Below are 12,134 nucleotides of genomic sequence, written 5' to 3' on the forward strand. Positions count from 1 at the left end.
TCTTAATGTGAAGATCTTGTATGAGTTGTTAAAGAAGCAACCACAGGGCAAGACATTCATCATCGTTTTGAAAGAATATACTATATAGTACATCTAACATGACTTACTGTATATACCTGTAAGAGCATACATGTATGAGCGCATATATTAATATACCATCCATGATTTATCGGCAGTAATTTGACATGTGCTATGAAAAGGAAAAAGGCAAACAACCATTTTAAAAATACACTTTAAAAGTTTATTCCAAAGTCAGTAGTGAATCTGAAATTGTCAATGTTATTCTAATCCAAGGTTATAGCTTTCTATTACATATCATATACAATGATAATACAAGAACAGCTGAAAAAAGTTAGTTGTATACACTCCAACACCCATTATTTCCAAGCTATTAAATAATGTTTATATAAAAGATACTCAAAGATACTTTACAGTCCCTGTCATTTTAAAATCTAAAAGCCCTTTTCTGTTTATTTGCCTCTAATGTCTCTAATGCAGTGTTATTCTGAAAAGGGGCATCAGAAAATGTGTTAAAAAGGCTTAAAATCATATATACAAACCTCTGTACATTACATTGTTTGGGCTAAGTAGTAGCTTCTGCAAAATCCAATGTTCAGTTATAATTCAGTCAAATCCAAATCCCCTCCCCTCATACAGATATGATAAAAACCTGTAACATTCATTTTTTATCAGAGTGAAAAAGCAAAACAATAACTCATTTAGTATGCATTAGTATCAACAACTCAGCAGTTGAAGACTTGATTAATAATCTGTGCAACAGGAGAAATTCCCTATGACTGACAGCATTATCACACTAAAGGAAAAAAAAAATCTGTAAAGGCCTGAATGAGGTATTCATTTTTCAAGCTGTGAAGGAAAAAAAAACAGCAGAAGGATATATTACAGCTCAGTCTTTGGGGAATCTTAATCTTTTTCTGTGCTTGTTCACTGTACAGTTCCCGAGTCAACTGATGTTTGTTTCCTCGTTGTCTTAGGTGGAGGAGGAGGAGGGGTCTTGCTGGGTAGTGGAGGAGGAAGATGCTGCAATAATAAAAATATAATCATGTTAATTTTCCAACCTAGGCTTTTCTTCACAAAGCAAAGAATATGTTTAACCTGTACTCTGGGATGATGTTACAAAGGCACCAAAAACAAAACAATATACATCAAGACAAAGGTATGACATTCCAGCAGTCACACACTAGGCACAATGTTGGTGTAATTTGTTTTGCTGCACAAAATGTGCATACTTATGTTCAAATCAAACTGAATGATGAGACTTGCATAAATAGTGCTGACAGCCGAACAGGTTTACAACTGTACTGTAAGGAAGAGGATACTTTAGTGGTTTTGATACTGAAATTGCTGTATCTCTGAAATATTTTCCTATTCAGCTGCACAGTGTGCACAGTATTCTGATTCTCCTAGATTTCAACAGGTGTTTTATGTTATGCAGGCTTATGTATACTTTTGACTCGTCAGCCTTCAGATAATTTAATCTTACTTGGAAATTCTAAATGCAAGTAAAGTAAACCAGAGGACCCAGCAGGAGGACATTTCAAACTAAGTGAACCTTTTCAAAATTGGGCTGCATAAAAAAACAATTTAATGTATGACGTAAGGTGCTACAAATTGTAGTGCCAAGTACTCGATCCAGTTCAAAAGAAGGATATGCTTATCTTTGCAGGTTCTATTTTACTACCTGTCTGTAGTTTGTGAAGGGGTATAAATAAGATTAGTTAACTGAGTGGCAAAGAAAAAAAAGCTCCTGTCTCTTCCTTATCAGGAATCAGTAGCAAATATACTGATTAACACTGGGAAGCTCCTGAGTGATGTGAAAGGTAAAGTAATCATCCCATCAATCACCTGAGGGAACTACTGCACTTGAGCAGCCTTATATAAATAACATTTCTGTACCTACCTCGCATGGTTATGGTGGGGGTAACTTGAACATTTCAGTCCTAAAATGTTTTTTTTTTCCTTTTAATTCTCACAAAGGGGGGATTTCAAACTGTGTGTCACATTCCAAAGCTGTATCTTGTATGTCAGTTCACATTCCACTAGAAATGCCCTGCATCATTAAAGAAGTCATTCTACGCCTAATTAACAACACTTACCCTTTGATGTGGTGGAGGAGGTGGAGGAGTAGTCGGACTTGTCAAGTCTTGATTATCCACCAGATTTCCATAATCTGCTGTGCTGCCTTTCAGCGGCAGAGGAGGAGGGGTTTCTCCTTTCTCAGGGTAGCCCATGCCATTTAGCTCGATACCTGCAATCAACAGAACATGTTTTGGGTGGGGGGCATTTATAGCTATTTGCACTTACACAATTCCAAAAAACACTTTGCATGAAATTCCAATTGATTCCCAAAATATAAAAGGGAGAAACGGAAAACATTCCAGTTATAGAGTTATTTCATTTCTTATCTTCCTAGCTTGCCTGCACAGATTTTTCTTCACTTCAAACCTCTGTCAGCAGGTAGAGTATATGCCTGAAGTGTTCCCTACAAATTAACTACTTTGACTTGCTCCCTTGGATTTGTCTGTTCTGGAATGTGTTGTTTGATTCACAAGTCTTCTCCCCAGAGGAGGGACTGAGCTTTCAGCATTGTACTGTATATATATGACAGAACTACACAGGCATTCAGCTGAACGGTGCTGGATTTGAAAACCTGATGTGACATGTTCTAGAAAACAAATGCCACCAAGCAAGGTCCAAAGACAAAAAAAAATATCACTAACTTTTATGACACTCACAGCGCCAGCAAAGCTTTTTTCAACATCTATACACACAACATACAAAAAAATGTAGACACACACACACACAAAACCCCCAAAATAAAAAACAAGTCATCATAGCTTTTTTTGATGAGTCATTTAATTTACACATGATACTTATCTCATGTTTCTTTAGTCAACATGTACCCTTTCTACATAAACAGTAGCCTTTAGTCTGAAGGCTTATGATAATGTCATCTTTATTTTAAAAACTCAACAAATATGGGAAATTCAGGTTCAGGTAATTGTCTGGTACTACATGATTCCACAACAAGGGCCATTACCTCTTCTTGTGACGAAGAGCTCTTTATTTGCATTTCATCCTGATTGGATTTCTTCAAAATCTGATCTAAAAGTTTTCAACAGAACCGCTGTGCCCGGTGTGGAGGACTTGTGTGTTTATGAAGTGCTGACTTTGAGCTCAGCAGTGTGGTGTGGCAGCAGGTGTCTGTCTCTTGAGCGGTACTTACTGGAACCTGTCAGCATGCTGAAGGACAGCTTGGCCCGGGGGGTGATAGGAGGGGGGACAGAGGAGGAGGAAGAGGACCCCGGAGAGACAGAGAAGCGTCGGTCCCCAGTTATCGCATTGATCACTTGACTCTTTGGTCTCTGAGGTCTGAGCGGACTGATCTGGAAATTAAGAAAGAGATGCAAATAACGAAAAACCTCCAAGCACAGCGAGAACAGATAATATATCCTGCTGAGGAACTCAGAGGAAATTCATCTTCTCCTGGCTGCTCACTCATTCAAAATGAAATTTGGCTTTAATAAAGATCATCTTTATTACTAATTGAAATTATTTTCACAGACCTCATTCCAGATACAGAACACTCCATTAAACTGAGCTTCACTGCCACTTCTTAAGGATGATATCTGTGTTATGAGATGTTAGTAACTCATTTGGCCACTTTTCCCATATCTGAGAAAGAGAAATCCTCCCTTATGCTACTGTATGACACTGCCTGCAGAGAAGAAGAGCACTATGCTGATGTCACACAATTCTACAGTGAGAGGAGCTGAACTGGAAGCTTTAATTTCCTAAAATGATCATCATCACATTCCTTTCAATAGCCACTTATCCATTTCAGGGTCATGGTGGCCCAGAGCCTATCCCAGAAAGGACTGGGCACTAGGCAGGATACATCCTGGATGGGTTACTAGTCTATCAGAGAGCAAACACAGACTCAAACATGGACACATGCACACAAGGGGCAATTTTACATCCAAACTGCACACTGCTAGTACCCAAGGAATTGAACCCAGAGACCCAGTACTAAGAGGCAGTAAACATGATCTAAAGTGAACAATATCATCCAAAAAATTAATCTTTAATTAATAACACCTAAATTGCACTTAAACTATTTGTAGGCAAGATTTCAGTTCAAGGGAAAATAAACTGATATGCATATATATTTTGATAAACGTTTTATACATTTTCTATAAGCATAAGCATATTCAAACATAAGGTGCTTCTATGCATTTTTATGTGTTCATAGGGACTAAGTAACTTGTATTTGCACTAATCATCTAATAGTGGCTTTTAGCAAAGTAAATGAGCTAATAAAAAGCAAAGCTGTTATACACACTTCATTCCATGTTACAACTTTCATAAAAAACTTGTTTTATTTTTTGTTTTAACACTAGGTGCAGAGGAATAAATGCACCGCGGAACAAAGGGACAAATCTATTTCTGACAGAAAAAAATGAGAAAGTAGTTGGAAGCACCTCCATCCATTAGCACTCCAGGGTATGCAACATAGTGGTGCCCGAAGATGGAGACTCACCGTTTCAGACAGAATGACAGCCTCTGTAGGCTGCTGTGGGATATCTGCAGCTTTAAATTCCTTGTCAAACAGCTCCTGGTGTTTACTGTTCCTCTTCTCCTTCTTCTTCTCCTTCTTCTCCTTGTCGGGCTCTTCTCTGTCCAGTTTATCCTGGGACTTTGAATGGAGTTTCTTTGGCAGAAGAGGCTCTAATGTGAAGCTGAAGGCCACAAAAGAAGGGGAGGTGATGAAGTTTGTCACGACAAAATACCAAGACAAATAAATCATGACACTATTGTAGATTTTACTATGATTTCTTATTTATCCAATTCCTCTAGTCATCCATGAAAACTAAAAATACGCCATCTTTCAGAATCACTACCAAATCCACCTTGCAAAAGATATGCCGCTTAAGATATGTTCTCTTAATACAAGATCTGTAGTTTCAATTGTTTTGTATGCTCCTGACATTCCTTTCTGTAACTGTGTTTAAAGAACCTTATAAATGACTAGATGTTGTAGAATAAGAAATAAGTATTTAAGTTATTTTATTTAGGTAATGCAAATAAAAGCACAGACCAATAAGATTTTATATTGTCAGTGCCGATTTAAAAAAACAATTTAGATACCACTTACAAAAAACAGTAAATAAAATCAAATTATTCAACATTTTTGCAGTAATCAAATCAGAAATGTGAAAAAACTCTTTCTTGACAGCCATTTACTGTGGAGTGCAAAACATTAAAAACAAACTAATTTATAAATCTTAACTATTCACTTTTTCCCCAAGTTCAACACCTTAAATCTGTCATCTGAAGTAAGGTCCACAGTTTCTGTCATACATAATTTAGGCAACAGCATGAGCAAAGATTTCTGAAGCCACTGAAACAGTAAAAAATATACTGGACATTTCAGACAGGTAATGTCTGAATATAGTGGATTTAAAACATAAAATATTGCTGGGATTAATTAACAGAGGTGCTTAAGAGCAGGTGGTTTTATTAACAGTTTTGATTTTACTTTAAAAATATGTTTATTTATATTAATATATTTTTATTCATTTAACAATAACAAAAACTGACAACTCTGATACAATCCTGTGCTGAGAAGGTGTCTTGATGATCTAAGATGATCTCTTTTCAGCTTTACACTGAAAAAATGAAAACATTTTTACTATCCCAAGGGACTAATGTTCTCCAAAGTCAGTTCATGGTTTACTCAACACTAACCAACTCGAGCATGGTGTAATGACTCACACTTCCCATTAGATGGCAATTCATACCATTGCTGTCTACAGCAACCACATTCAAAAACATCAAAGATGAAGGCAAGAAGAAGACATTGCTTGCATCTTTGCTTGCCCATTGTTGTTTAAACTGTAACCACATAGCAGGTTTTTGCTTGATCAATATTCCGTGATGTTTTACAGTAACTTTAAACTTAGGTTTTCAGATTATTTAAAATTATATTTCTGCATGTATTGTGCATGTGCAGTAAAAATGGACATGACCAAATTCAATAAAATACCATAATCTGATCAGATTTTTTCTCCCACCCACAAGCTAAATTAAAATATTATTATTATCATATTATATTATTATATTTTAATAAATAAAATATTAACATTTCAAGATACAAAATCTAGAAAATACATCTTTATCTGACTGGCCATTGTTAAAACCGTAATCACAAAATAGGTTTTTGCTTTGCTTTTCTTTGCTTTTGTTTTGCCTGAACTGTTGTAGCTCTTAAAAAAAGCATCTACACAAAGAAATGTGCCCTCTTCAACTTGTCTTCCAGTCTATGTGCATTAGGGGCCAATTAATTCACATAAAAATATAAGCAATATTGTGTTAAAAAGAACACAATAGCATACATGCTGGGTGTCTTTGTTGCTAAAAAGATGAGAGTACAAAGTAAAATTTTGCAGCAGATCGGTGCACAGCTGCTTTCATTTAGTGGCAAAATCTTTTGAAATTTAAACATGGTAAAGGTGCAATTTAAAATCTTCTCAGCTTTGCTATGAACATCTTAAATTGCAATGTGAAACATTACTTCTAAAAGATTTGTCATTTTAAATTCTACCTGCAACACAATCATGGATAAATTCTATTTATTGTTTTCTTGGCTTCAGCTGTGTAGGAGCCAATGTGAATGCAAATTCAAATCCCAATAATATGCATTAATGAGATGCAGTAATGAATCTTCCTCTGTATTTGCAATCTCCCAGCTCCTGACACTTTTGATTATACAAAGTAGTCATAAACCTTTCATAAGCCAGATATCAGAAATCTTAATTGGCAGTATATAGATTTTAACAAGCTAGGCCATTAAAGACTTGAATGATTAAGTCAAAGGGAAAGTGCCTAGCAGCTACAAACAAAGATTTGTAATTTAATTTTATGCTTCCATTGTATTGGCTTTTGAGGGACTACTTTTACCTGGGGTAACATTAATATGTCCTGAAGGCCTTTTCTATATTATTGTTAATATCACCCATCGGTAATATTGCAATGCTATGGCAGGTAGCTGTTACATCTGCCAATAAAGTGTAGTGCATGAATAGAAGACTGACAGCGCTGAATCCACAGCAGAAAAACTGTAATAGTCAGCGGTCAGCATCTTGTCTGTGGCAGGAGGATATGCACATTTAAGTGAAATTATTTTTTGTGTGGACCTGCTGGTTGCCAGTTGAAAGGATCAAAACAAGCTGGTTTTTCTTCCTTGATTGTGTTTTTAGGCCCAAAGGAAAGTGAAAACTGAGAGAAGAGGACCCCAGTCCCCCAGCCAGTATAATGGTTTGTATGTGGTAAAACTGCTATTTAAAAAAAAATGTCAGCTATTGCTTGAAATGATTCTGACCCTAGGTTACGGGCCTAGAGGGGAGTTCATACAAAACTATATGTATTCTCAAGAAATGCATCATGGACTAGCGAGACAGTGAACTATATGACAAAGGACTAAGAAAATGATTCTGTGTCAGCGATGGTAACCTATTGTGCTTTGTCTGAGGCTTCCAGTTGAAAAAAATGACAGAAACTATGACACCTCTCTCCTATGCAAATCGTGCAAGGCAAAATTTGTAATTTCCTGGGCTTTGAAGTTAAAATATGGGAAAAAAGAAATTACCTTTCAGCTGTAAAAGTTATTTTTCTGAAGCTTTACTTTCATTAATCACTGTGTCAATTAATTAAGGTCTTTTATTTCAACTGGGTGGGGAGGAGGTCGTTAAAATAAAAGCTTACTTTCTTCAACATAATGTGTTCTTTAATAGGCTCCATAGGGGAGCAAATCTGAATTTCTGTAAAAAAAAAAGAGAAGATAAGCCACAAACCCATCCGAGCCTGGCCTGGAAGGCGAGTTGTCAGAAGACACGGAGGTCACCGATGCCACAGAGAGGGGTCTTTGGGAGGAAGGCATGGTGAAGGACCTGACCATGGAGCGAGGCCGACTCCCTCGCCTCTCATCGCTCGCAGGCTGCTGCAACACCAACGTAGTAGTTAACAACTGAGGCAGCTCCCTAGCACACATCCGCTCAGGGGGAGCAGTGCACTGCTGGACACTCCAAGACATTTTTCCAATGTTCTAACATTTCACCATTTCCAACATTTTTGTCAGTGCGCCTGCAATTACATTTGACTAGTGAACAGAAAAAAAAGTGTAAACTCATAACACACTCAACACAAAGCACACGCAGTAATGCAAACGGATTGAGACACGCACAGTTAATGTGATACTCTTTAGGCTGGCTGAAAGCACTAAACTGTTAACATACTTTGATTTTCTAAGCGTTATTCATTTTTTTTGACACTGAGTTAGTCTCAAAAGATATTTCAAAAGAACTGGAAAAAAGGGAGGCTTTTAATTTTACAGACTTTAGCTGCAATTACAAGCAGGATATTAAATAATTGGAAAGGAACTGGATAATTAAGGTGCAGCAATTAAAAGACTTTCAGTCCTATTGTCATATGATAAGCTTTTAGTTTTTTAAACTAATTTAACTAATTTAGCAATGAGTACATACTGTATTCCATTATAGCTGTATCCTAGGATTCTGATGAGGAGTTGTAGTGATGTGATGGAATATCAAATGTATGTAGGCCCTTAGTAATCTCCCTTGGTGGTAGTGAATGTATGTTACTGATGCATCCTGTGCATCTCCTAATGATAAATGCAATGTATTTCTCAGTCCTTAGGTCTAAATTGTAAAACATATTTATAATTTGCACAACATAGGGCACGCAAGACTAATGATGAATAACAACCATGATTTAATTCATGTAAATTTTTCTTCCCAGATAATCAATATAAACAGTCTTTGGTGCATATCAGATGCCTGTGTTTATAGCAGACCGAGCAATTAAGATAATGTTTTCTTGTAATTCAGCAAGGCACACACAGCATTCAAACATACTGTACTCCAGACGGGAGCTGGAGCTGGGCAGCATGAAATAGCACAGCGCAATAGTTTTTTACTTTAAAGAAATCTGGAAAATAAAAATCAGCCATCTGGCCATTAATGAAAGAATTGTGGTCTAAATTAATGCCTTTTCAGTTATACCAAGCTTGCCCAATTCTGGTCCTGGAGGGCAGATGTGTCTGTATGTTTTCTATGTCTCTTTAAATCAAGAGGACCTGAAAAGCTGACAAAAGCTGGTAAATTGGACCAATTAAGCCAATAACAAGCTGATTCAGGCTGTTAAGAGCTCAGCTGGACTGAAAGCCTGTAAAAATTCTGGTCCTTTAGGACCAAGATCATGGAGTCCTGAGTTATACTGTAGGTTGATGAAAATGTGGCAGGTCTAAGACAAGTAGGCATAGCTCACAGATGTACAAATATGAACTGCAAAACTGACTTTTTTGCTTTAACAGCCAATAGAAATTGTCTTCAAAGACACAGCAAAAATGGCAACAGGACAACATTTTCAAATTCAGTGTCTAAATGATTTTGTGCAGTAAAAATATCAGCTAGTATATAGTATATGAGCCAGTTTATCATTCCTATATAGAAAAGAGATAACGTTAAGTGTCAAATTCTGATTACTTTTGTACCATGCTCACATGATGCTGGAATCTTAAAAACCTGAAAGATCGGAGGTTCTGTGGATGAAGCTACATGGTGCAATGAAAAAAGAAAATTACTAACATAGCACCCAGTAGGTGGTCTTTTAATGTCTGTTAAGAAAAGCTTTGTGATTCAAGGGCCTTTAAAGGAATCAGTGTTCAGTAAAAGCCTAGTAACATGAGTCCAGACATAGCATGTTCTTTACAGATTTCAGTGGCTACTACCTTTTCGTTATAGTAATTCCAAAGCTTTTAGCAACCATGGAAAAAACAGCCTGAAAATACTACAAGGGCATACTAGCTCATAAAAGGAGGACATTTTTTACAGGAACTTTTATCTTCATCATCATCTTCACTGGCCTTTCCCAGAAGTCTAGCAGCTGAACTTTAACAAAATCAATGCGACTAAAGAAAAAAAAAATGGAAGGCTAATTTGTTGTTAGGCACCAACAGAGCACTGATGGAAGAGGGTGCCTAAGAGAATTATGCAATTGTACAAGTTTGTGATTAAGTCGTAAAATCTTAAAACCTTGAAAAAATGTGATGGCAATATAAAAGGAGTTTGGTCCAGATTTCAAAGAACTGCATTAATATGTTAATTAATCTGTCATTTGATCATTTCAGCCTTCTGAAATCTCATTGTTTTAATTAAGGTAGCTGCTATAAATAATTAAGAATACAAGTAGAGTTGGCAGTCACATAAAGAGCTGTGCCAGGATCTTTCCTTCATTCTGCTGTTTAATTTTAATTTTATTTTAAAAATAACAATCAAACCACACATCTCTACTGAAAGCAATCCCCCCACCAGATCATAGAGATCCATATTTCTAAGATTTTGTTGGGAAAATGACTGAGACAGAGAACGTAACATTTCGAGCTATACGAGGATATTCAGTGTTTGCCAAGAAAATGCAGTGAGATCTTTACAGCTCAGAGAGAATCAATGTCTCTGAGTCACTTAGTAGTAAAAATGCCTCATCTCTAAAGTGCTGCTGAACAGCATGCTGTGGCTCAGCCTCTGAAGGCAAGGAAACCCTCCTCCCAATGATGCTCAGGGAGATCTGCATAATCCACTGCATTTTCTTTCCCTTATACGGCAATCCCAATTCCAGAAAGACAATAGATTGCCAGTCCATTCACGTGCTGCTTGAGCTACTGGAGAATGAGAGCAGCCTGTAGATGAACGTACCAGTATCCTGACCCCATACTGCTTTTCCACTTTCTCCTTCAGCTGTTTAAAACAAGCCTCCAGTCGCTCATGGAAGGGCCTCAGAGCTTCTGTCACCTTTTCTCCATGAATTCGCACTCCATCGGCAAGGTTTGGGATCTGAAGACAAAAAAATGGAAGGTTTAATAAGGATTGTGGTTATATAATTGAAATCTCTCCATATATAAATATACCCAGTAAAGCTTTAGAAAAGTAAAGTAAATTTTCACTTAAGACATTTTTGCCTCAATCTGGGATGAATGTCAAGAGTCTTCTGCTGTTTTATCAGTCTCTCTGAACCCAACTAAGCTCCTGTGTCTTCTTCACTGACCACCTGAGACTGTCACCATTCACTATAAAAAGAAACTGATTTATTTGTTCAAAAAAGGAGTGAGAAAGAATTGAAGATTTAGTTTCAGAATCCCAAGAGGAGCGACTGCTTCTTTTCTTTCTATGGACTTAAGGAAAGTAAAGATGGTTTGGAAGAAAAGTGCTTTCATGTATATTTCAGCTTTCATGTTACCTTTTTAAAGTGTTTATTTTTGGTACTGAGTCAACAAAAGTGCTCCATTTAAGTTTACAGTTTATCTGCAGAAGTCCTCAAGAATCCATGCCAAGACAGGATCGTCCACAAGGGACAGATGGGATGTTTTATAAAGATTATAAGATAACCTAACAGAAACGTCACTTTGGAATACAACACTTAAGCAAAGCAATTAATGTGACTTTTCTTAAAAAAGATATTTGACAATACGGAGCTTTTTGTCAGAGGAGTTCATCTTTTGAATGCATTCCAACACCAACAAAGGGATGTAATTTTGGGTTTATAGGATTACATAGTAACAACACATGGATGATGTCTTTGAGGAAGCAGACATGGGAATAAAAGATGTGGGTTTGGGAATACTGAAGGAAAAAATACTACTTTTAATAGTTACTAGAGTAACTATACATGAAATATTCTCACCAGAAGTTTTAAATTATGGCCAATAATTTCCAATATAAACACCACTATTACCTTTTGATTACCATTGATCATTCTAATTTCACAAGTTTCTAATATTATATATTGATACTAATAATAAAAGCTTCTAATAATATATTAGTTTATTATTATTCAATTTATACTTGAACAGAGAGCCATACATAATACACAACAGCTGTATATAGCATCCTCTTTAGTTTGCCTCTCACTCCTTCTCCTTGCACACATACTTGACAAGCACCTAATACATTTCTGCTAAAGGTCAGAAATAACTGCTTGTCAATGACCCAGACTGCTGTCTGAGAGAACTCAGGAGTACAAAGTTCTAATTAAAGCTC

General features: G+C 36.6%; 1 protein-coding gene across 2 annotated transcripts in view; it reads right to left on the reverse strand.

The window, feature by feature from the left end:
* Positions 1 to 218: 218 nt before the first annotated feature.
* dock1 (dedicator of cytokinesis 1) overlaps positions 219 to 12,134 on the reverse strand; it is a 311,516-nt gene continuing 299,600 nt past the window's right edge. Inside the window, exons 47-52 of one of the 2 annotated variants that reach the window (XM_088915927.1) lie at positions 10,794 to 10,931; positions 7,875 to 8,017; positions 4,562 to 4,760; positions 3,248 to 3,407; positions 2,118 to 2,269; positions 219 to 1,041 (exon numbers count right to left, since the gene is read on the reverse strand). In XM_088915927.1, coding sequence (XP_088772053.1) covers positions 946 to 1,041; positions 2,118 to 2,269; positions 3,248 to 3,407; positions 4,562 to 4,760; positions 7,875 to 8,017; positions 10,794 to 10,931 — 888 coding nt within the window. In that variant the 3' untranslated portion in view covers positions 219 to 945. Of the gene's footprint in view, positions 1,042 to 2,117; positions 2,270 to 3,247; positions 3,408 to 4,561; positions 4,761 to 7,874; positions 8,021 to 10,793; positions 10,932 to 12,134 lie in introns of both variants that reach the window. The other variant, XM_088915925.1, reaches the window with a different exon arrangement.

This window comes from Atractosteus spatula, chromosome 5 (assembly GCF_055471065.1).
Source record: "Atractosteus spatula isolate fAtrSpa1 chromosome 5, fAtrSpa1.hap1, whole genome shotgun sequence".
NCBI classification, from domain to species: domain Eukaryota; kingdom Metazoa; phylum Chordata; class Actinopteri; order Semionotiformes; family Lepisosteidae; genus Atractosteus; species Atractosteus spatula.